At 42.4% G+C, this 26691-nt stretch overlaps 1 protein-coding gene across 3 annotated transcripts in view; it reads right to left on the bottom strand.

The window, feature by feature from the left end:
- Nucleotides 1-24647, bottom strand: part of LOC148016250 (uncharacterized) — a 162359-nt gene extending 137712 nt beyond the window's left edge. For all 3 annotated transcript variants that reach the window (XR_015688192.1, XM_087664865.1, XM_087664866.1), the window contains exons 1-3: nt 24493-24647; nt 23255-23746; nt 1227-1522 (exon numbers count right to left, since the gene is read on the bottom strand). Coding sequence is in view for 2 of the 3 variants with exons in the window: in XM_087664865.1 (XP_087520991.1) it covers nt 1227-1522; nt 23255-23525 (567 nt within the window). In the remaining variant the exon portion in view is untranslated. The remainder of the gene's footprint in view (nt 1-1226; nt 1523-23254; nt 23747-24492) is intronic.
- Between the last annotated feature and the right edge of the window lie 2044 nt (nt 24648-26691).

The following is a 26691-nucleotide window of genomic DNA, read 5'->3' as shown; positions in this document are numbered from 1 at the left end:
CGAATTTACAATTGTTTTTCCTCAAATTTGAATGATACATGGACTCTTTAAATCATAAATGATAGTAGATATATCATTATTCATACTAGATAGATCTGAGAATTGAGATTGTGATCATTTTGGCACTACATTCTACACTATACTTTGTAGACTGATTGATCATGTGCACGGATCATTGGCATTTGGATGATGTTGCATGTATTTATTTTTTGTGTCATTATTAAATGAGTACTCTCCCTTTTGAGTCTATATGACATAAATGATAATATAAGTGTATGACTATTCATTGTTGACATCATTAGTCATGGCCTATTGCAAACTTTTATATTGAGTTTTGAATCCTAATGTTGAAAGTCTCTGAAACTCATGGATTTTGATTTTGCAAACTTTGGTAGAATCGTGTATACTCATCAACTCTTCTAATGCTACATGTATACTCTATATTCTTAAGGAATTCAAGTATTTTGGCGTAATTAAAATATCCCTAGAAATAGACATAAAATCCATTTTCCCATTTTGTTATTTCAAGCTTGAGCCAAAACTTCATTTTGCAGCTCCGAAGTGCATTTCTATTTCTTAGTTTCCAAAACTCCAAGCAACTATGCTCCTTGTGATAAGCAAGCCATTCACATACAAGATAGCCAAAGCACACCTGTCACTCTCAACCTTGTAATAAAGATTGAGGTCATGATCTAAGCAATAGAAGTCACTCTGTAGAAAGAATCGATCAATCCGCTCATACCAAGCCCTAGGAGCTTGCTTCAAGCCATAGAGGGCCTTTTGCAATCTATAAACATAATCCTCCTTCCCTTGCACAAGAAAACCAGGAGGCTCAGCAACCTAAATCTCCTCCTCTAAATGCCATTCAAGAAGGCATACTCCACATCCATCTAGTAAACCGGCCATCCGTGATGAGCTGCAAGAGCCAAGATAGCCCAAATAGTAGATATATAGGCTGTAGCTGCAAATGTCTCTGAATAATCCAAGTCTGCCCTTTGTGATGACAACCAATAGCAAGATAACAAAACCATGATATTCATTACCCTCTAAAAGTGAGGGATACACAAACAATCCTTATCTAAGGACCAAGGTCGCTTTATCACAACATTATAAGAACCAGTTGGTTTTGGCAAATGGCAGATCAAAAAGTAAAAACTACTTTTTCTGGAAACAAAATGTGTATACAACCAGCCAACTAACTCTAGAAAGTAGAGCTAGAAAAAGACCTCATGAGGGTATCCAAGATCAAAAACGAGTTTCTTGACAGTTTGATAATATGCAAGAGACTCAAATGTATCAGGCCGATATTGTGCAAGAGTGTAGTCCATATCAAAACCCACTGCTACAATGCTTCTCATGTTCAATGATCTATTGCAGAAGATTTTCCTTTGCATGCCAATATCAGAAATCCAATCCTTCGACATAAGCCTCTCAGATTGCTGCATTGAGAAAGGTGCAGAGAAAGGAACATAAAAATCTCTCTTTTCCTCTTCTGAATGCTGGTTCATCTTCGAGTGTAGCCCTGCAGAAGAAGAAGTCTAACATTCAGATTATTATGCATGCCTTTCACCCACTCAGTTCATAGCAATATCACATCCAGATCCCACATGAAAGGAGCAGCATAACTTCTATCAGCCAACTAAAGAATCAACATGCAAACATTTACTAATTATTTTCAATAGTTATGAATTTTTAATCAATCTTGGCGATAGGTAATCAAACCCACAAACACAGATTATAAGGGAGAAAAAGAAAGAAAGGGGGAAGGGAAAGAGAGGGGAGATGCAAGGAAGCAGGGAACTGGGGAAGCGGGTGGTGTGGGTGTGAGGGTACACAATGGAAGATACGCACGAACACTGACAGAGAAGGGAAGAGAGAAACTGAAAAGAACACAGAGAATAGAAGGAATGGACTGAACTAATCTGAAAATGAATGTTGAATGCAAGGCTAGACTGATCGGTCCCTGCTCACGGCTGATATACATCAGTGAGCGCACCAGATCGGGCTGATGGAGGAGAATGATGCAGGCTGAACAGAGAGAGAGAGTGCTGGCAGAAGATTGAATGGAGAACAGCAACTAGGGGGGCTGCTATTTACAGCAGATCCACCCCAAAACTGGCCAACCTGATCCAGGCAACTGCACTTCATACAGCCAACCTAATTCAGGCAGCTGGACTTAATGTAGCCGACCTGTGAGAAACTGCCAGCCCAACATAAATGCTGCAGCACCAGTGTGAATGCAGCCTGGAAGGCCAAGACTGAAATGCACTGAAACAGATCATTGTACACAGTGCAGACACTCAAACAGAAATGACAGGCAGCAAAATGAAATGGAAGGGCTGTCAAAGCTCCAATGTCTTCATCAGACTGCCAAAGCTCCCAACCAAGAGATGACCAGCATAAAAGACAGGTAATGCTAGCACCCCCTCTCAGATCATGGGGAGTGGCTGAAGGCCTAACAATCTTGTGTGATGGAGCAAGCTTGAGACAAAGGCTTCGTGAATAGGTCCGATGCATTGTCCTCCATGTGACAGTAAAACACCGCTAGCATGGACTCCCTATCCATTCCCGCACATGATAGTTGTAGGTACCCACAACCAAGAGATGGCCAGCATAAAAGATATGCAGTTCTAACACCCCCTCTCAGATTCTTGGGAGTGACTAAAGGCCTAACAATCTCATTTGCTGCAACATAGAAGCTTGAGACAAAAGCTTCATGAATATCCAATGCCTTGTCCCACCGGCTTGGACTCCCTATCCATTCTCGCACATGATGGTACTAGACCTCAATGAGTTCCATGTGGGCATGAAACACCAAGTTCAAGAGCTCTCTAGTTGTTGGCTTGTAGCAATATAGGGCCTGTCTGTGGAAAACCAATCTCCACCAACATGCAATGGAGCCATACCATCTCCTCTGTGGTGAGCAGAGTGCACAATATTCTGCCTCCATTGATAATAGGGCCACAGTAGGCTGCTTCTTGCTCCCCAAGTGATAGCTCCCAATCCAAGGGGGAGAGCAAATCCTGTATTAGAATATCGAGAGTCAACATCTCCAGCCTAATCAATCACTCCAACCTTCAAAAGTGGCTCCCTCTCCATGCATGATCCTGTAAAATTGACCCCCTGTAAATAGTGCAAAACATGTAGAGTAGCTCTTTAGTGACCCTACAATAAGTCTGCATAGAAAAACACAATAAAGCCACCACATAAGAGATATCCAACCTCGTAAAAATGAGCCAAATAAGGGAACCAACAATGCACTTCTTGTGAAGATATGCTAGGGATTGCACTGAGAAAACAATGCATGTACAACCAAGACTAAAACACAAAGACTCAAACAAAGACAAGCAAAACTCAAACCCTAAACGCAAAATGCAAAACGCAAAAACTCAAAACTCAAACACAAAGACAAACACAGAGAGAAGAAAATCTGAAGTGAATGAATGCTGTAAATGAATGTAAGAGTGTATAGAATGCCCAAGGGCAAAGCAATGCAGTGTCAAAGAGGGACATCCACTGGAGATGGATCCCAAGTGCAGTAACCACTAGTCTAAGATGAGAGAGTGCTGAATAATGAAGGGCAACGAGCTGGTCGCCAAAACACAACAGTCAGAGACTAAAATCTAGTAAATACAGTAGTGTACCACCAGAGGAAGGCTGAAAACTAATCACCCGAAGCAAAAAATTGTCAGGCAACAATAGGAGAGGTGTTTGCTAATGTAGACAGCTTGTTGGACAGCAAAAACCCAGGTACTGTAACAGTCGCCCAATGGGAGAGGTGGCAATAGTCCTAGCACCAAACGCTGAAAACGTTGGCTTATCAAGTGCTATGATAACATAGCAAATGGAGACATCCAAATAGCACGGCGATGGCTGAAAACAGGCCGCCTAGGACTGGATAGTGATGGGTTACAATCGGTGATGGCTGGATAGTAGATAGTAGGTATCTAATGGCTAAAATCTACATAGTAGAGTGAGAAACCTACACAAAAGGATGAGGTTGAATGGTGGGCAGCTTGTCTATTTATAGATGTTGAAGGGTGCCCCAAAAATTAGGGTTTTGGGGGACCACTAAAACTCTCTCGAACCACACACTAGATTTGTGTTTTTCATTAATTAAACGTGTTTAGGGACTGTTTAAACATGCTAATCAACTGTAAAGCATGTTTTAGCTCAAAACTTCTCATGGATAGCATCAAATAGGGAATCATCTCCAATAGAAAGCTTGGACTCAAGGTCCATGGGCTCAAAGGATATCCCATTCGATCTATTAAACCCTTAGCGCAAATGTGCCGCATATGGTTCATCTGCTCTGTGTGGCTACCCATCAAAATAAAGTCATCCACATAGGAGATGACTAAGACGCACTCTAGACCATCCAATTGATGGTAGAAGTTGGGGTTGTGGTTTGACCGTCGCAAAAGCTACTCTGAAGAAAGAACTCATCAATATCTTGGTAACAAGCCTTGGAGCTTGCTTCGAGCCATAAAGAGCCTTCCACAAGCAATAGATATGATCCTCCTTTCTAGGCATACTAAAACCTAGAGGCTAATCTACATAAATCTCCCCCTGAAGAATGTCGTTCAAGAAGGTAGACTTCATGTCCATCTAGTAAAGGGGCCAATGACGATGGGCAACAAGAGCCAAAACAGCCTGAATGGTAGACATATGAGCTGTCCGAGTGAAAGTCTTTGAATAATCTAATCTTGCCCTCTATGCAAATCCCTTGGCCAAAAGCCTCACCTTGAGCTTGTTCAAGGTGCAATCACCCAAGTATTTGCTCTAGATCCACTTCACACCAATCACCTTCCACTTGGTTGGACATAGAACTAATGCCCAAGTCTCATGATGCTCAATAGAATCGAGCTCATCCTCCATAGATGGCACCAAACATCCTATGCTAGAGCCTCCTCAACAGTAGAACATAGGAGCTGTTTTAATGCAAGGTGGCTCAGTTGTGGTATATGAGAGTTCTCCATGGTGCAAACAAGAATTTGCACGTTTATGAGAAAGAGTTGCTTGTTGTAAGTCATGCACTTTCGTTATGAAAACACCATCTCTTAAGGGCTGATTTCACAATGCAAAACAAACCATCAAACATTGCACTATTTTTTGACTCCAACTAAGTTGTCTAAGAAGCACATGAGATGGGCCAACTTCTTATCTATGTTTCACTTTCAAAGGGTGCACATAGATGGGAAAAAGAATTTGGTGGTTGATTCATTGTCATGTAAGCCTCAGATTCCAGTTGTCATTATGGTATATCACCCTCAATTGGATGCCATGAAAGATTAGTATGCTACTAATGCGGATTTTGCAAATGTATATGATCAACTTTGCAATGGCCAAAGCCATCAGTACTTCATGCTTAGAGATGGTTTTCTGATAATGCATGAGTAATTTTATGTCTTATGTGGTATTTGTTGCTTCTAACTTTTTTTATCAAGTTGTCCCTAATCCTTGCATCGTTTAGCTGTCCTTACCTTGGTTGTCCTTCCTTGACAAGGCTTCATACTCTCAACCAACATGAAGTCTTCTCCTCCCAAGGCCCAGTTCTTACCTTCCTTGAGGTGACCTTGGAAGCCATTTGTTTCATAGGCTTCCAGCTAGATATGCATCTCACTCTTCCTCTTTGGGTACTTCTCATTCACCCCATCTGCGATTGAGCTAAGAAATGCACTTAGCCACTTAAACAACCCCAAAACAGCTTATTTTATGCATATTTTAGGCCTATTTTAGTTAAAACCCTAAAATGGGACATGAATCAAGAGAGTTAAGTGGATATTCCCAATATTTCTATAAATAGACAGCCTACCATCCACTCTATTTACCTTGTTTTTGCAATTTTCAGGTCTCTCAGCTTGCAGCCCACCCCCTTGGATGCGGAGGACATTGCAGTCCAAGCTGGCCATTGCTGTCTACATCAGTAAGGTGCTTGCTTTCCACCTTTTCCACACTAATCAAAGCTGATTATAGCCAGGCGACTACTGCTGACGTCAACCTTCCACATCATCATCCTTGCTGGCAACTGTTGTTTTGCTGCTGTATGGACAGTTTTCTCTCTCCTCCAGCTATCGCCCTGCTGCGTTTGGCAATTTCTCACCTCAGCCAACTGTCGCCCAGCCTGCACACACTGTGTTTTGCTGTTTTTTCTCTCCTCAGCTTGTGTTCGCTACTGCACACTAGCGTCTACATCAGATCCAGCACACCTGCTGCTGCATTTGCTGGTGTTCGACATCCGGAGGCTGCCTCGCTATGCTTCAAGATCCGTTCAGAGTGCGACACTCTCCAACTCATTACTCCTATCCTAATCCTCGAGATACAAGAGTTTGTGGTACAATATTCACTCTCTGCATAGTGTGTTTGCTGCATGAGCATTGTATATTCAGCAATCATTCATTTCATTATTGTCTCTAAGTTACCCTAGTCCTAACTATGTTCTATGTTATCAATTTGTGCTTTTTCGTACGATTGGTATTCTGTTTTTTGTGTTTAGAGCCTCACTTCACATGGTATCAAAGCTAAGTTCTCCTTGAGAAACCTTGGACTTGATCGGAGAGCTCATCCGCAAAAGCAAGAACAACAAAAGATTCAAATGACTTCGAGCACCGACACACCACTCCAGACTCCATAGCCAAGTATGTCAAGAAACAAGTAGGAGTGGACCTCCAAGCTTGCCCTTGCAAGATCAAGCATGGGTAAAGAGACATAGGACTACCATGGAGTCCATTGACCGTACAAGATTTCAGTCGATGAGTACAATCTCATCCTTATGCATAGGGCTCAACAGTAGATAGAAGGCAAGCCTATGTTTCCTCCTTTAGATTCGGTGCACAAAACTATTGACCATGCAAGTACAATGAAATCTCTACTACAGACTGGCCATCCTCAAGTGGAACCTGGCACAAATTACACACCACTTCCATCTTACTTCCTTTCTCCAATGCTAGGTATGAATAATCTTGTTTCTAATTCTATGCAATTTGATTCTTCTAATCCTCATGGGGTGGGAGATCCTCTTGAAGAAGGGGTAATACATAAGATTTTTTGGTTTGGAAGTAATGAGGAAGATAGATATTTCTTTGAAAAACTCCAGACAAGGTAAGCAAAAGAAGCAAGAACTTGTAGGTATCCCTTCCCTTCCTTTTCCTTCAAAGGATTTTCTTTCTCATGGTCATACTGGAGTAGGTACATCTCATTTTTTTGCATTTAATGGACAAAAGAAACCAATGATGTTTCCCGCATCTTCACCCATCATAAATCCATTTGGGCTCCCACCCATCCCTCCCTCATCGTCCGCTGCACATTCCTTTCAACCTCTATTAAGTACACCTATGTTTCCACCACACATCACACTGGGGGGTCCTCTATTAGGCACATCCTTTAGGACTTCTTTCTCTTATTCGGGTGGTGTCCCTGGATGGGAGCTCATCCTCCCATACACACACTTTGGAGTTTCCCCTTCCATGGCATTCTTGGAATGTGGATCATTTGGTAGCACAGTTTGCCTCTATAGTTTTACTTAGTGGACACATTCATCATTTTGTTGTACCCCAACCAACTCTTAGATACAGCTACCATGGCCCAATGCCTCCACCTTTACCTTTGGCATCTTATGGAAACACTTTTGTTCTAGTGCCTCCGTAGCAATCGGCACTCATTGGATATCAACAGCCTATTTCTGCCTACCCTACTTCTTATCCCCCTCCTTATCCTCCTCCATCTTATCCACCACCACCTCCACCGATACCTCATGGTTCTAGCTCTTCATCATCGGCCAAAAATTCATCAATGGCAAGACTCGTTTTAACAGGTCTAACTACACCAGTTGGTCTAATTTGATGAGGCATGTCTTAGACTCCCAAAACCTATGGAGTCTTATGCAGAGGTTAAAACCCCAACTCAATCCCACACTTGTTCCATATGAGGTCATCCGCTTATGGAAGGCTCATGATGCCTCCGCTATAGCTGAGCTGATGCAAGGTTTACTACCTGAATTTCATTTTCAGCTTCAACATATTGACTTAGTGTCAAAGCATTGGGCACACTTGATTGACCGCAATGCGGCTTGATTGACCTATCAAATTAATCTTGACCATGAGCTTCAAATTTTCACCATCGATGATAATGATAACCTTAAGGTCAAGTTGTTTAAGTATCCATGACTCCTCGCTGACTTCTCTACGACGGGGCTCCTAAAGTCCCCTGATGACCAAGTCACGTTGTTCCTACAAAAGCTACCAAGGAAATATTTTAACTTTGTGCAGCAAGTCATCTCATAACCCTCTATGCCCACACTATGAATTTAAGTGTTAGTTCTTGCGTTACGCTAGGCTATTTAATCAATTTCATGGGTCATCTCCTATAGCAAGGGCTCTTGTTGCCACTTCCCAGAACGGGCAGCAAGGGATGGGTAAGAAATCTCAAAATTGCACTCTAACCTCATCTAGTAAGACCTAAGGCAACAATCAATCCTCTCTCAAACCAAGGTGGCATAATGTACTTAAGAAGAATAGGTATTGTCAACATTGTCAAAAAGCTAGCCAGTTTGACAACGAGTGTCAATCAAAGGTAGAAGGCACACAGCCAAAACCCCAAGTCTAAGACCCTCACATCCTAGCAAGGTAACCCCCCGCAGGGGAAGCAAGGTGGTGGCAACCAATCTCAGGGACAATGGAAAGCTCAGACTCACGCTACCACTAGTCAGCCATCACAGTCAACAATGTTCTCAACTCCAGAGAGCTTGTCCGATTGGTCTACAGAGGCCCACATCATCTCCTTAGAGGCATTAAATACAAGTCTCATCCACATTTGTGAGCTGTTTTTTGGGAAGACAGACGCAAAGACCCACTTGTCACAGTCGAGTACTTCTGCTCCTACTTGGATTGTGGACAGTGGAGCTACTCATCACATGACCCCTATAGATGACATTTTTCTCACCACACATCTGATAGCTAGGAGAGTCAGAGTAGGGAACAACTCCTCAATCAAGAACCAAGCTTGTGGTCGCATCAATTTTGCCACTGATGAGGGCCAAGATTACGCTACGCTAGACATATATCATGTCCCCCAACTTGGGGTGAGCTTATTGTTTGTTCAACAACTTTGCCAATTGGGGTGAGCAGCCTTCTTTACATCGACCACAGTCAAAGTTGTCGATGACAAGACTGGTTTAGTCATTGCTCGTGGCAAGGCACAACCTAGTGGCCTATATCACATGATGCACTTTCTTGCCTCGCTACTAGCTGAGAACTGAAAGTTCCATCACTTTTAAGCTTTGGCTACTACATGGGAGCCTTCAAGCACTGAGCGTCTCTAGGATTACCACTTAGGATATCTTAGATACGACTCTCATTATGAGTTGTCGCATTGCCAAATGGTTGATGGCATTCTCGAATAGAAGCTATCTCGAGAGGTCTATAAAGCTGTTGAGATATCGAGCTCCACTCGTGATACGCCAGGGTGACCGTTGTGTATTTATGTCACCGACGTGTCGGTTGCAGATGCGGTTGGTACACCGCCCATGAATAATAGCTACATGATAGCTATCCTTATCTATTCTAGTTCGTGGCTCAGTTAGTATGCCACCTTAGTTAGTTGAGTTTGGTTTGAGACCCATATAGAGGGTTCTTCTATTTCTTTGTACTTGAGTTCTTTTGGCTTACACAACTAAGAAGAGGAAAACTGTTTTCAGCCTCCACCCTTGTGTGTCTTCCCCCATTGTGCAAGCAAGAAAGCTTCAAGCGAGACTCCTTCCTTCTCTCCCACAATCTTGACATGGTATCAGAGCCTTGTTCGTGGTAAGGAGCTCAAGAAAGCAAGCCAAGCTCGCGGTGGTCTGGTAAGAGGAGCAGTGTTGCTTTCATTTCCTGTTTTGGGAGCAGATCTCTGCAGGTAGCACAGCCGGAAATTGCAGGAGTGCATTGTCTCAGGTTGAGACGCCCTTCGCGGTGAAGCAAGAGGACAGTATATGCTGCGGGCGAGGGCTTTAGCCCTCGGCGACCTTGTTTTTTTGATTTGAGGCCATTTCGGGGCCTGTTTTGCAGACGGAAGTTTTCTGCACGCACTTAAGAAAAGGCTCAGTTTTATGCTGTGCGACCACTGTTCTACAGGTCGGTGAAAAGTTACTGTAGAAATTGCATCGTATGCTTGTGCGCGGAGACATTGGGAGTTTCAGAATCATCCTTGGTTCCTGTTTATGCAAAATCGTCACTAGGAAGTGACTGTGTGGTCAAATACCACTTTCGCCAGTTTTGCAGATTTGCCCTTGTGAGGGTGAAGCTGTGTTTTTTGCAGTGACAGAATTTCTTGCAGTATTCTGTAATGGCGTCTGATTCTCTTTCACAGATTGTCACTGAAAAGCTTGACAAGAACAACTTCCAGGCATGGAAGTTTAGAATGACGAATTTCCTTATGGGAAAAGGATATTGGGAATTTGTTGCAGGAAATGAAGAAGAACCAGTTCTTCCTGATGTTCCCAATCAACAACAAATGCAGGCATTTAAAACATGGCATGAGAGAGCCAGGAAAGTTATGTATTGGCTGTCTATCAGTATTTCAGACTCTATGATTGTGCATATTCAGGATGCAAGTACGCCAAAGGAGGCATGGGATACTTTGTCAAAAATGTATAGCACAAATACGCAAGCCAGGAAAATGCAGCTCAAGCAAGAGTTGCATAATGTGCAAAGAGAAAGTATGAGCATCAACGACTACCACATGAAGGTGAAGAAGATTGCAGATGCACTTGCTTCCATTGGGTCGCCAGTGGAAGATGATGATTTAGTTTCCGTGACCTTGAATGGTCTAGGAAAGGATTATGCACAGTTTCGGACATCCATTTCAGTTCGTGAAAGATTTCCTGATTTTGAGGAGTTGATTGCTCTTCTAATTTCTGAGGAACAGAGAAATGGTGGTGCATCTTCTTCAGGAGGAACTTCAAAAGAAGCTGTCTTCTACTCAAATGCTGGAAGAGGTAGAGGCAGAGGTAGAGGAGGCCGGTTTGGAGGCCGTGGCAGAAATCAGAATATGCAGCAAACTCAAGAAAACCAGTCCTATGGAGAAGGACGTGGTAACTCTAGAGGCAGGGGGAGCCAAAGAGGTCGTGGTGGATGGCAAAGAGGCCAAAATGCAAACAGTAATGTTGAATGCTACTACTGTGGTAAAATGGGTCATATGGCTAAAGACTGCTATAAAAAGCAGAATGACATCATGAATGGAAAACTGCAACAAGGGAATTATGCATCTTCTAGTAGACAGGGTGATGACAGAAATGAGCATTTGTTCATGGTACAGCACATGAACAATTCTATGACAAGTGCAGAAGAAAGCAATGATGTATGGTATGTTGACTCAGGTGCATCAAACCACATGACAGGTCATGCAGAATGGATGGAGGATGCAAGGAAAATGGAAAAACCAGGATTTGTGGAGACTGGTGATGATACTGCACATCCTATTGTGCAGATTGGAAAAATTCCCTTGTCTATGCAGGGTGGGAAAAAGAAATACCTGTCCGATGTATTTCATGTCCCGAATATCACCAAGAATCTGGTTTCAGTTGGTCAAATGGTTGAACAGGGCTTGCAGGTCAGATTTAATCCTCATGGATGCTTTGTTGAGGATATGAAAAATAAAGGTCGCTTGATAGCAAAAGGAAAGAAGAAGGGCAGAATGTTTACATTGGATGCAGACATGTCTGAATTGAGTGCAGCAATGTTTGCACATGGGACCGGTGTAGTTGCAGATATTGATATCTGGCATAAACGCATTGGTCATGTTAATGTACAGCGACTTAAATCAATGCAGGCCCAAAATATTGTTGCAGGATTGCCCAAATTCAAGGTTGCAGAAATGCATAAGGTATGTGAAGCCTGTCAGTTTGGAAAACATGCAAGGAAACCATTTCCTAGACATGTTCAAGAGAGTGAGAAGCCATTGGAATTAATTCACTCTGATGTGTGGACAACTAAAGCTGCATCTCTTGGAGGCTGTCATTATTTTGTCAGTTTTATTGATGACTATAGCAGAAAAGTTTGGGTGTATTTTATGAAAAAGAAAAGTGAAGTTTTTGGGCATTTCAAAACTCTTAAAGCTATGGTTGAAAAAGAAACAAGCTTGCAGATAAAATGCCTAAGGTCAGATGGAGGGGGAGAGTACCTCTCAAATGAGTTTGCAAGGTTCCTGCAGGAGCATGGCATAAAGCAGCAATATTCATGCAGTCATACCCCACAGCAAAATGGAATTGCAGAAAGAAAAAACAGGCATATTGGAGAGGTATCTCGTGCCATGCTTAATGAAAAAGATCTGCCAGATTTTTATTGGGCTGAAGCAGTTGCTACAGCAGTCTACATAATGAACAGGACTCCCACTGCAGCAATACATGGAATGACTCCAGAGGAGAGGTATACTAGTAGGAAACCAGATATTTCTCATTTGAAAATTTTTGGTTGTATTGCCTATGTACATGTGCCAGATGAGCTAAGATCCAAGTTGGATCCAAAAGCTGAGAAGTGCATCTTTATTGGTTACTCTCTGCAGCAAAAAGGGTATAGATGCTATAACCCTTCTACTCGTAAGTTTACAGTGAGCAGAGATGTTGTTTTTTATGAGATGAGTAGCTGGTATAAACCAGTAAATGTGATTGATGATGAAGATGCACAAAATGGTAATGCTACACAGAATTCACAGCAGCAGTCACAAAATATTAGTGGACCTGGAGCGTCCTCTAGCAGTGGTTCACATTCTTCGCCATGGACAGGCAGATTGAGATCAGGAGAATCTTCTCAAAGCAATGCAGATAGTGGTATGCAGTTATCACGAAAAGGAAAAGAGAAGGTTGATCAGCCCATGTTTGATGTGAATGCAGGTCACTCTTATGTGGATGGTGAATCCAGTGGCTCAGAACAGAGCATTGATGATGAGTTGGGTATTCCTTCTATTGTTACACCTGGAGTAAGGAAGACCAGGGATGTTTTGAGAGCACCTGGCAGTGAACCTACTTTGCGCAGGTCTACAAGAGCTAGGTATCCTGTGGATAGGTTGAAATATGATGGATTTACAGCCATTCACTATGCATATATGGTCAAAGTGATACAGGAACCAGAACCCACTTCTTTTGAGCAAGCCATGGGAAAAGAAAAATGGGAGAAAGCCATGGATGAAGAAATGGATGCTTTGGAAGCAAATACTACATGGGAATTGGTACCTTTGCCTAAAGGTAAAAATGCAATTGGCTGTAAGTGGGTTTATAAGGTGAAGCACAATGCTGATGGTTCTGTGAACAGATACAAGGCAAGATTAGTAGTCAAGGGGTATGCACAAACATATGGCATTGACTATGAAGAAACATTTAGTCCGGTTGCAAGGATGGCAACCGTAAGAGCAGTCATTGCTATGGCTGCATCAAAGGGATGGTCTTTACATCAGATGGATGTAAAGAATGCCTTCTTGCATGGTGATTTGCAAGAAGAGGTCTATATGGAGCAGCCACCAGGTTATGTGCATGCTGTTCATCCTGAGTTTGTTTGCAGGTTGAAGAAAGCCTTGTATGGCTTGAAGCAAGCACCTAGAGCATGGTCTGACAAGATAGGACAGTATCTTGTCACTATTGGCTTTCAGATTTCCAAGGCAGATTTCTCACTTTATGTGAGAAAAACAGAGAAAGGTATTATGCTGCTTGTCATTTATGTTGATGATTTGATTATGACAGGTGACAGTGATGAAGATATCCTTCATGTGAAAATGCTATTGAAGCAGAAGTTTGAGATGAAGGATTTGGGAGAGCTGCGTTATTTCTTGGGCATTGAGGTGATTAGATCACCAAGTGGGATACAGCTCTTGCAGAGGCAGTATGGATTGGACATGCTGTCCAAATATGGGATGACAGGCTGTAAGCCTATTTCAGTTCCTTTGGAGCAGAATGTGAAGCTGAGCACAGATGCAGGTGAGCTTCTAGAAGACCCTACTATGTACAGACGCATAGTAGGAAGTTTGATTTATATGACTATTACCAGGCCAGATTTGAGTTATGCTGTTGGATTGGTAAGTCAGTTTATGCAGGCTCCAAGGAAACCACATTTGGATGCGGCTAGACGCATACTCAGGTATGTGAAGTCCACATTGCAGTATGGACTATTTTATGAGACTGGGGTTCAGATACAGTTGCATGGATACACTGATGCTGATTGGGCTGGTAGTATCTATGATAGACGATCTACCAGTGGATATGTGTTCTCTTTTGGGAGTGCTGCAGTCACTTGGAGCAGCAAGAAACAGCCTACAGTTGCCTTGTCGAGCACAGAGGCTGAGTACAGGGGTGCAGCAATGGCTGCATGTGAGGTAGCTTGGTTGCATAAGCTACTTTATGATATGCATCAGTCTACAGATGGACCAGTTGTCATTTATTGTGACAACATGAGTAGTATACACTTGGCAAATAACCCAGTCTATCATGCTAGAACAAAGCACATTGAGGTGCATTATCACTATGTGCGAGAGAGGGTTTTACTAGGTCTTATTGATCTAGTTTATGTCAGCACAGAGGATCAGGTAGCTGACATATTTACGAAGGCATTGGGCACAGAGAAGCTGCGCAAGTTCAGAGACCTGCTTGGTGTGCAGGAATTGGGATTGAGCTCGAGGGGGAGTGTTGAGATATCGAGCTCCACTCGTGATACGCCAGGGTGACCGTTGTGTATTTATGTCACCGACGTGTCGGTTGCAGATGCGGTTGGTACACCGCCCATGAATAATAGCTACATGATAGCTATCCTTATCTATTCTAGTTCGTGGCTCAGTTAGTATGCCACCTTAGTTAGTTGAGTTTGGTTTGAGACCCATATAGAGGGTTCTTCTATTTCTTTGTACTTGAGTTCTTTTGGCTTACACAACTAAGAAGAGGAAAACTGTTTTCAGCCTCCACCCTTGTGTGTCTTCCCCCATTGTGCAAGCAAGAAAGCTTCAAGCGAGACTCCTTCCTTCTCTCCCACAATCTTGACAAAAGCATGTTAGCTAGGTAAGCAACACTGTACCCCATTCCCTCAATAGTCCATTCATCGAGCTGAGGCTCCATTGAGATTGATAAATGTTGATCTTTGTGGCCCAACGCCCACTGCCCATTGTTGCATTAAATGGCGCACTTTACTTCTTCTTCATGTGGGTGTACTTTTTCAAGTACAAGTCTGATACTTTCACCTACTTTAGTGCTTGGGTGTTGCTGGTTCATAACCAGACTAGACGTTGTGTAGGTACCATGAGGAGTGATAGCAGTAGCAAGTTTATCTCCCACGAGTTTTCCAAGTTCCTACAAGAGCCTGGCATCGCTCGCCAGCTCACCTCTACCGACTACCCTTCCGCAATGGAGTCGTACAACGTAGGAACCGGATAGTTTTGAACATGGCATGCTCTATGTTGTTCACAGCAGAGCTCCTTGATCATCTATGGGTTGAGACTATTGGCACTACAATCTACATCCTCAACCGATGCCTAACCACGGCAATCCCACAACGGAATCCCTACAAGGCATTCTTTGGCCAAAGGCCTATTATTTCCCACTTCAGAGTCTTCAAGAGTCGTACATACATGCATATCCCTGGCGAAAAGATAGAAAATATCACTCCACAAGCTGATCTATTGATCTTTGTGGGTTATTCTTATGAAGCGAAAGCCTATCGTTTGTTTGATCCTCAAACAAACGAGGTGATCATTGGGAGGAATGTCATCTTTGATAAGAGGGATAGTGTGCAGTCTTATGGACTAGACTCTGAGCCCTTACCTCAGCCCACATCATCCGACATTATGCCTTCTGAGCTGGGTCTACTACCCCCACTCTTGGCCTTCCTGCAAATTCTTCAGCTCTTAGGTCCCCCTCTACGAGACCCATTACCTTGCTGGTACCAACAAAACATGCGGCATTCAAGGATCCTTCCACCAAATTACACTCCAAAGAGCCCTAGAAGATTTGCTCGGCTTGCCTCTCAGGCTTCATATGCTTTAGTCTTTACGGTTGACTACATTGCACATTCTGACCCAGACAATTGAGCATGGATTAGACACGGCCTATGGCCACCCCTCTTCATCCCACTATCCATCTATCAAAGAATACTCTGGGTCAAGCCCTTCGATGCACACACCTATCGGTCTGTTGTAGAGAAGCTTCTTTGGTTAATACATACTAGGCTAGATTTAGCATACTTAAGGAGTGTACTTAGTCAATATTTTTCAATACCTAGGATGTCCCACTAGATTGCTTGTCTTCATGTGTTGAGATATTTGTGGTGTACTTTTCATTATGGCCTGACTTATGGGCATGGTTTATGCTTACAAAATTACACCCATTTTAACTAGACGGGAGATCTTGACACCCGGTGTTCCCATGGCGGTTACCTCTTTTCCTTGGACACGACTCTCTTTTCTTAGTCAAGCCATAAGCAGGAGACGGTGGCAACTTCCACAACCGAGGTTGAGTATAGGGCTTTCTTTGATGGTACCACTAAGGCCATCTATCTGAGGAGCTTGCTAGTTGTGCTTCAGTTTCCTTGTGATTCTCATACAGTTATTTGCTGCGACAACCAGAGTGTCATTGCCCTTACAGACAACCTGATCATCACACCTCACAGCATGTGGGAGTCTACTTTCACTTCACTAGAGAGCAAGTTGAGCTAGGTACTATTTACCTAGAGTTTATGCCTTCAAGTGACAATTTTGCAAACATTTAGACAAAAGCAGTCATGTCATGAGGATATGTATTTTTGAAACCTCCCTTAATATGTGGATTAATTTTTAATCACATGATTAAGCAAATGTTTCACATGTGAGGTGCAACTGGGGTTATGGTAAATTTACGAGCTCGGGACCCAAGAAAATCACAGAATGTCAAAGGCAAAAGTTGCTATAAGTTATGTTGCACAGGTACTTGGTGATATATGGTGTCAATTGTTGGCCTAGGTCATTTATTTGGCCATAAGTGTCAGTTGGTGACACTAGAGATGTGGCATTTAATGGTACCTAGCACCGATCTAATGGTCAAAGATGGCACAGAGAGACTCAGGAGTAGAAGATATGCCTAGCCAATTTAATTATTGGCCAGTCAAATTATTTTTATGGGCACCGAAATAATTATTAGATTGATTTTCAGTAACTAAAGGCTGAAAATTAATATTTAATGATGGATAATGTTGGAAAAATCATTTGGGAAGGCTGCCACTTGGCAAACTTACCCATACATGTTGGTAAAAGGCTGAAGAATAGGAAAAACGAAATCAATGTGGAAGAGCTGTGAGCAGCCATGGCCAGCTTATTTTTAGCCATTGCAACCAGCCACAAGTGAGTTTTGAGGAGGCGATTGCAGATTCAGACCCTCCACAACTGGGCGATTGCATCCAAGTACAAGGTGACAACTGATTTGGATGTCTCAAATGTAGGCGACAACATCAATCATTCTTCGCAACAAAACTCCGAATTTTCTCTCTCTACAGCTTTCTCTCTCATCTCCCAGCAGCCATTTCATAGCCTTGCTCCGAAGATCTCAGTATTTGGACCCTTGGAGACGGAGAAATTGCAAATTTCTTTGTGTAATTAGGGATTTACCACCCATCTACGGAATGAAGGCTAGTTTCATGGTTCCATCGTCGGGATACCATCGAATGCTTTGAATTCGTGGGCCCGTGGTACTTGATTGCAACTTGGAACTATTGCACTATTGCTGAAATTGTTCTCAGCCAATGAATTACAGCAAGCATGTCTTCACATGGCGATATGGGATCAACTAGAGAGGATGCATCACTCCTTGGCCAATCACGTGGTGAAGGGGAAAATGCAATGACTGATGTTGGGCATGGTTCATTCAAAGAAAAGAAATAAGCTTACCACTACTCAATTAGAGAGATTGGCCTTTTGCCATTGCAACCTCCAACTGCTTGAGAGAAACGCTATTCATCCTAAGCCAATGCATGTGAATGTATTTATATTTTCCTAATAGCTTATGGTATTTGACTCTTGAAAGTCGATTCTAAATATAACAAAAAAAAAAATCTCTATGTCAAATAAAACAAAAATAAATATTAACAAGATCAATATAGAGCAAGCAAAGTTTATTCCAAACATCAGACCAAAGAAGCACGACATATATACCATGCTCTACGAGGAGATGATAGCCCCAAGCCGTGCCACGCACAGCAAGACTACTTCATAGCATTAGAGAGCCATAGATGGAGCTAGCATATTAAATCACAAGGGCAACCTAGTAGTGCACTGTCTTGTTTCCAACATAAAAAAGATAGAAACCATGACAATCCAAAATACTATCAACATCATCGTGACTTTTGTGCTCAATAGCATACAACACATCCCAATTGTTCTCATGCAAAATACACCACATGTCATGTTGCTTACCGTGGAAATAGATCCCGTGAACATTCCAAGTGGCAATCCGCATATTTATGACCAAAATCAAGGGCGAGGCTGCCCATGCCTCACTTGAACTTTCTTTGCCAATGCCTCAAGAATCCCATCATCTAGGAAATCCATCAAAACTACAAAAGCACTTTGCCCTAGACAAGCTGACTTCAAAGAGAAAGGGTTGATTCCATTTGTCGAGGTCAAATGAGGGTATCTACAATCCAACGGGGTGATCGTCTTGCCTTAAAAATAGAGCGTACCAATGGGTCCCCAAGACGATCAATAGACAAAATAGCAGCTCTTGCTTTCATCAAAGCAAGGGGGAGAATCCAAAAGAATGCTATCAAAAGGAGACGCACCCTTTCTTTACACATGTGCATAAGAAATCTTGGGGTCTCGAGAGTTGAGTTGGGGACAATCGAGCCTCACACATTTTACTCTTTTTCGAACGATCCTCTATCCAAGCAAGTACTAGCTAATCACGTGAGTGCATGGGTTGTTTACTCTTATCCATAGCCCTCTGCAGAGGGGTTTCAGCTCCTCACTAACATGTTTGCATCCACCGCAAGTGTAGCATTCCTATCTACTTTATCAAGACACTCAGACATAAAGTGACCCAACTGCCCACAAGAAAAGCAATAGCATACAAAGGTGCCCCATTTGAGCTGAAAAAGCAATGGACACATGCCAAGGCAATTTATACCCAACCAATTAGGCCTCTTGTCAGTAGTGTCCCACAACATACATAACAGTAGTGTCCCACAACATACATAATCTATTCCGATTGGCAGCACACAATGTAGGTGGCACTAAAACAGTGCCAATGGCAGCCACACCATCCTTCAACCAAGGCCAATACTGTGAGAGTGCGCAACAAAAAGAGGAAAGTGAACACAAAGAGAAGGAGACAAAGAGAATGCAGGAGAGACAAGGAACAATGTGACTACAATGGCTAAAGGTACAAAGCTGCAACAATCAGCCCCAACACACAGCTCTACGCATCAATGGGGGCGCCAGATGGTAGCAGGGGGATGAGAGAATGAGGAGGGTTGGCTGATCACGAAGGATCAATGATGGATAATGGATTATGAAAGTGGAAGGGCAAGCTGCCTATATATAGGATAAAAAGAGGGAAAATCCTAAATGTGGTCAAACCCTAAAAAGATAGCCAAAAAGTGCCCAAAAAGAAATGCACTAATGTGCTCTCCATCTAAAGTGTCTAAAACACATAAAATGGCACACAAATACAATGTCTAAGCTCCTAATGTCCTCATCTGACTCAGACTGAGACTCACAGGCAAGAGATGACCATAGGAGACACGTGACTGCTAGCAAATGCACCACTGGGCAACTTTCAACTTCCACCCAGATGGGACATTCACGCTGAAACATACATTGGGAATCTATTAGAGGCCTCAACAGCACAAGATGAACCAAACGATGATCAAGAAACAAAAGGCAACTTTGCCAATAAAGCATCCCGCATCTAAGGAGAATGTAACAATACTTCGTAAAGCCTCGAGGGCCTACAAAGATTTCATCAATGTGGTTTGCCTATATCGAGGAAGACAACCATCAACAAATTCTAGCAAGCATCGAGATTCTACCCGTGAAAAACAAGATGACACCCTTCTCATAAAATCCAAAAAATGAACACAACATTGCCTTGGTATCCCCACATTAGTTTCCGTGACATCCTCCTCAAAGTTGTTAGAAGCGCATGAAAGATTTTGGTGAACATAATCACCCAACAATCCGTTCACAAATTCAAGCAACTGCTCCCAATCCAATACTTGGGATTCATCAAAAATAGTGGCCGCTTGTGCAAAAGAGCACACAGGAGTATGCTCTAGAGTAGGAGCCTCCATGCAAACCATAGCCTCTTCCAAAGCATACTTCAGACCCTTGTTGGCTGGCTGGTTATCAAAACAAGGCACCATCTCTTCCATCAAAGAATCATTTCCTCTTCTTCATTAACCTCAAAGTCTCGTCCAAGGGCTACCACCATTTGGTTGATGAATGCAGTATCAAGGCCAGCCATTTTTGTTAACCCCATTCAACCAAGTCAACAATGCAAATTTACTGTAGGTCACAGCAGGTCCAAAGATGCAATAGAACTAGTCGCACTCCAAGCAGGATAGACCATGAACACAGGGCTGCAGCTTCAAGCAGTGCACACAAGGGTATAGGCACCGCGAGCAAGGCTGCAGACTCCACGAGCAAGTACACCCCGAAACAAGGCAGCCTCTCTCTCTCTCTCTCTCTCGCAAGGGTATGCAGATCATGCAAAGTTGACTGCACACAATACAAGACTACGCACATCACGCAGGGATGGCCAACTGCAATTGCAGAGAGTGCAGGGTCACGAATCCAGCAAGCACGCAAGCCTTCTCTCTCTTTTTGTTTCCCGTGAAGAAATTTAATCAAGTAGAAGCCTTCTCTCTCTCTCTCTCTCTCTCTCTCTCTCTCTCTCTCTCTCTCTCTCTCAACACACAAGGCCATAAGGAAAGATCAACCTCGCTGTTTCCTCCTGTCATAGCAAACAGAGAATTCCAAACGTATCATGTTGTTATCAAGATCATCGGGCTGCATGGGAGAAGTATCTACCATTGGTCGAGCATGCTATCGATTATACAATCCACACCTCTACGAAGCAGACCCCATTTGAGATAGTTTATGCACAAGCTGTCAGTACCACCTTCAACTTCAATTGTGCATTGAAGTCCTCTACCAAAAACTATGTAGCGGATCAACTGTTTGTGGGTATGGATCAGCTGTTCAAGCAAGTTCAAGGAATATTCAAGGGGCACAACAATAGCAAAAAAGGAAGGCTACCAAAAGTCAAACATGAGTCAATCTTCTGAGAAGATCAATGTCACTACCTCAACATCTAGAAGGAGCATTTGAAGCAGTTTAGGAGGTTTTCCCCTAGGCTAGAACCCCAAAAGAGGGGCCTTTCCACAATGTGAAGAACCAAAGTGATGTGACTTATCAATTGGAGCTACCATCTAATCAGAAGATACATCATGTGTTTCATGTGACTAATAGGAGGAGCCAAAGTTAGCGGATGCTGACGGGCTTGAAGAAATATCGGTGCCAAAACAAGTGTTTCTTCATACATATAAGAAGGGTACACAAAGGAAAGGAGCTCCGATATTTGCTCAAGTTTCAAGGACCTCATGCATGAGGCAATATGGTCGGATGAGTCTCAGTTTGGTGATGGTTCTTTGCCTTTGCTTTGGATCTACCAAAAGGCTATGTACCAGGAGGCTATGTGGCTGGGGACAGCCATAGTTTTAGTGGGCGAGAACGTAATGCACCTCAGCACTGCCCACATAATACACATCCTCATATGCCAGGCATTGCAATGGGACTGGTGGAGGTGGATGACATGCCAAGGGAGCATGTGTGAGAAGTATCACTTTTTGGGAGGCGAGACACACCACATGGAAGGCAAAAGGTAAGAGAGGCATGGTGTGCAGCAAATCATGGACAGCACGGTCACATGATCAATGATCATGAAGACAGGTCAAGATATTGGGTCATCAACATTAATTCTTAAGTTGGGCTATTAGTCGACCAATTAAAGACTACAGTCTAAATTAATGATGATGTGGCAAATTAATAAAACATTTAGTCAGCTGTTTTATTGATGAAAAAGGGCAACAAACATAATGAGCCAGCTGCACAAATTCCAAAGCGTGGATAAAAACAGGCTGATAGCAACCTATGGCGATATCATGCATTCATCCTGATAGCAATCAGCAATTACATCTTCTGTTCGTGCCAAGTGCAAGGAGCAGAAAAAGAGAATCTACACGCATGCTAGAGTGTACACGAGATCAAGGCAAGCCAGAGTGTTCATTGCCTGATCGACCTGTAGACTGTTTGAAGAGGATCAAGACAAAGCGAAGAGCTCTCATGGAATTAGGCGACTTCATGGATTTGAAGTGCTGGTTGGAGCTTGGTCTCTCAGAGCCAATACTTGTAGAAATCTCTATTTAACTGCCGTAATAAAGATTGGAGGATCCCTTCTGCCTTTCTTGGATTCTCTTATCTTCTGTTGAGTTGTGCATAAGATTGTGAATTCTTAGAGTACCTCCTGCAACAAGACAGAAGACTCAATTGCACAACTCTCTGACATTCTCAGCCTCAACTATAACGCACAGCTCAAGATAGAACTATCCACTCAGCTAATTGCTGTGCGCACAGCATACATCAATCACAACTAGGCCAAGAAGAGTAAACTTGGAATTTTTACAAGAATGAGGAACCCCAACAGACCAAAAACAGTTGATGTGACCAGAGTGACCTAGTATTCCAGCATAGCTAGTGAGTGAACTCGGCAATGGACCACATCATCAATCGCACCAATCCATCTTCATCTGTCTGTCTGTCATCAACCTGTCGTTGGTGAGCTGTTGCACTCTCCTAACTAAACTGCTGCTGCAACCTCCCCATAAAGATTGAGCAAAACTGGACAGTCATGAAGCAATCATGCATTCATCAAGCCACAGAGCCTTGAACCCCAACAGGCAGTCTCCAAAATTGTGTGAACACAAAGAAAGCAAAGACAACAGTTTCAGTACAGCCTCAAAATTATAAGAGGTTGATTGTGCATAAAATGTCTCACCAATCCAAATAGAAACTGCTGCGCCAATAAGCCTTCATTACATACAAAACAAACAGAGACATGATAAAAACAAGTTCACAGCTAGCCATACTGATTTGTTCACCAGAAATGGATGGACTAACAACATGAGAAAGTGCTCCAATTCAAAACAATAATTTATCATCTTCCTTTGCAATGACCTTAGAGACTCAAACTTTTAAGCAGACATGAACAAAGTTTTACCATCACGTGATGGTCCAGCAAGAGACTTTTCTGGACTTATTACATTTTCTGTTGAACCTGTTCTGCCAAGCTCATCATAAATTGCCTTGCAGTTATGGTTAAAAAGACCTGCCAACGACACTGTTGACAGTGACAAACGGCAGGTTAAGGCCCTTTGAAAATGTTGAGGCCCAAGAACAGAGGCAGGTAAGAAGGCTGCAGCATTTGCAAAATTGATAAGAAGTGACTTCTGTAGATGATGCACACATGGTGTGGAGGCAAAATTCCGCATTGCTAACGACTTCAGACCACCAACAAACTGGCTTTGGAGCAGTACATTCTATCACCTCAAGGAGTATAGCCCTTTTTTACTCGCATGCTTTTCTGGCATGCTTCTGATTACTGTAAGAACATTGCAGACACTTTTACCGGTGGAAACAAAGTTTTGATTACTTCTCCACATCGAAGCAAAATCCCTTTCCTTACTCCACAACCACTTCATAAGCTACCAACCTGCAAAATAATTGTCCATTTATTTAATATAAAAAGAATGACAACGAGATTTCACAAGCTCAGCAACCAAAAAGCAAATTCTCCAGATTGACAAACTCAAAGAGTTACTAAAGAGCGTGGAGCAGTATGTGTGACGCCACTTCTCCAACAGAATACATTATACATTTAAAGACGTATTAACAAAGAGCAGTGAATGTCTGAGATAGCCATTAGGCATTCAAAAGAAGATGTATCAACAGAGAGCGGTGAATGTTTGAGATAGCCATTAGGCATCAATACGAACGTTAAGGTCAAGCTTCAATGGATTAGCCTGTCTGACTTGACACACGACCAAACGTCTTGAGATCCTTCTAACTACAGTAAGTAAATTGGAAACGAGGCCTGTGCAAAAGACACGGAATCGGTTGCAAACGTCCATCAACAAAAGTTAGCAACTGTGCTGGCACAGATAACCGAGCCATTTCCTGCCGGAAAAAAATGATTTCAGGAGGGAAAAGCAAGCGAGGGCATTAGACCGAACGTCCTTCAGGATGAAAGTCCTTTGCAAAAGACACGGAATCGGTTGCAAACGTCGATCAACAAGTTAACAACTGTGCTGGTTCTGATAATAGGGCCATTCCCTGCAGAGAATGATTTCAGAAGACATAGAAAAGCCAGAAACCAAGTCCCATGCTTTGCTACTCGAAACAAGACGCAGTCTTGCAGGTCGCCATGCGGAAAGAAGAAAGTCTGTTGTCAAGACGGACCTTCAGACAACTCTGAAAATGGAAGATAAGCTCGGCCTCCATGCTCTTAAGAAAATCACAGTCCAGGCGAGCCAGCAGAATACGTCTAGTCGATGCAAAATCGGCTTCGAAATTGCGAACAATCGTACAAGAAGTCTATAATCTCGATAATAACAATAATAATAATAACAATAATAATAATAATACTAACTACTATAACTATACTATTCATTTCTCTCTGTTTCTTTTGCCTTCGCTTTTGATGTGCACCATATGCCAAAAAGAATGCATCGATCGTCCAATTGGAAAGCATTGTCTATTTTTTTGTTTCGTCCAAAACTTAAGCTTTATCCACATCTACTCAAGTACTACTACACCATGTCCCGTGTTCCTCGCACAAACAAAACGCATAGCCAAGAAATGCACGTGTAAATTTTACCTATACGAGTCTATGTAGTCAAGTCCAAAGACGTGTGGAGTGCTAATTTGACCACCATTAGCCTATTTGACAAAACTTTTGAAACTTCATGGAGTACCCTCAAAAATGACAGTTCTACATGAACTCATAGGAGTTAAAAGGACCTAGCACTACTAGATTGGTAGTTTTTCATGGCATAAGCTACAAATGATAGGGGTTAGAGAGACTCCCCAGCATGTGGATGCCTCAACCCAAAGTCCACATAACAAATGTGCAAGTTCATTTACTTGCGAATGACAAGGGCCTCCTCAATCATACTTGTTAAGTAGTACATTTGCAAAAGGTAATTCTTGGGTCATGTAATAGTTTAAGCTATTAAAATTACACATTTTCTTATATCAATATGCACACACACTCCCTCTCCCTCTCCCTCTCCCTCTCCCTCTCCCTCTCCCTCTCCCTCTCCCTCTCTCTCTCTCTCTCTCTCTCTCTCTCTCTCTCTCTCTCTCTCTCTCTCTCTCTCTCTCTCTCTCGTGACCCTAGTGGTAAGTCATTTATTTTATTAACCCATTGGCCTTAGTTCAAATCCCCCTTTTTCTAAGTGACCGTGTAGAATATAGGAGTTAAACTCAAGACCTTTGGTCATTATTAATTCGACTTAACCAATTGAGATACATCCATTTCATGTGTGTGTGTGTGTGTGTGTGTGTACAAATTTCATGTCTAAGAGTATTGTAATAATAGGTCTATTAAAAACTCTCATGCAGAACCCATGAGCCTTGTTACAACCCAAGTAACCTACGTCATGCTCTCCTCCCTATATCACTTGCAACTTTGGTGCACCACTTGTAGTAAAAGGAGAAATGGATATTAAAAGAGTATTGGATATTTACATAATTTGAATATGTTTGAGATGGGGCCATGGTTACAACTACTCCATAACTACAAGGAAAGAGTAGAGCTCAAGCACAATATAGAATGTGCAAATTTGTGCAATAATGAGATCAAATAAATAACACAATGTGAGAAAATGTAAGTTTATACATGCTTGGAGAAGAATTTGATTACTAATAAGGAGTCCCCTTGTAAACTCAGATTATAGGTTGCAAAAGTACCATCTAGAATTACATGAAGTAATCTCGAGAAAGAAGATACATATCATACTTTAAGTCGCAAGGAATTGAAGGGAGGACCTTTACTTCAGCATTCAATAAGTTATTCTCATGTGAGAAACTCTACATATCTCAAATCTTTATTCATGGGGACCTAGATATTATACTAAAAGTGTGCCAATGTGAATGTATACATAAGTATTAGCTCTCCATGCTAGGACCCCTTCAAGCACGAGACAATAGGGCACCTCTAAAGCGATGGTATTTAAAACCTCTCTCTCTCTCTCTCTCTCTCTCTCTCTCTCTCTCTCTCTCTCTCTCTCTCTCTCTCTCTCTCTCTCTCTCTCTCTCTCTCTCTCTCTCTCTCTCTCTCAACAACATTCCCATTAGCTACACCTAGACTAAGATTACTTCCAGTACTATCTATACTATCTCTAATGTTTGTGCAATAGCAAATGCAACACCTCATCCTCATTTATTATTTTGACATGACAATACAATAATGCATGTTTGCGAGAGGGAAAAGTCACAATATGTTAATGTAGATTGCCTATATGTAAGACTAATACAAATCAATCTTTCAAAGTATCATTGAGTCTACAAATGGTTTTCTTTTGCAAGACTTGCTATAGCAAGTGTTTTCATTTCCACATGCAAGGGCGATGAAGGTCCTGCTGAAGCACTACATGT

Source organism: Lygodium microphyllum, chromosome 23 (assembly GCF_053477565.2).
Source record: "Lygodium microphyllum isolate KBCC chromosome 23, Lygodium_microphyllum_v1.1.10, whole genome shotgun sequence".
Lineage (NCBI taxonomy): Eukaryota > Viridiplantae > Streptophyta > Polypodiopsida > Schizaeales > Lygodiaceae > Lygodium > Lygodium microphyllum.
The sequence above is the reverse complement of the archived record's forward strand: the minus strand, read 5'-3'. Positions and strand labels throughout refer to the sequence as shown.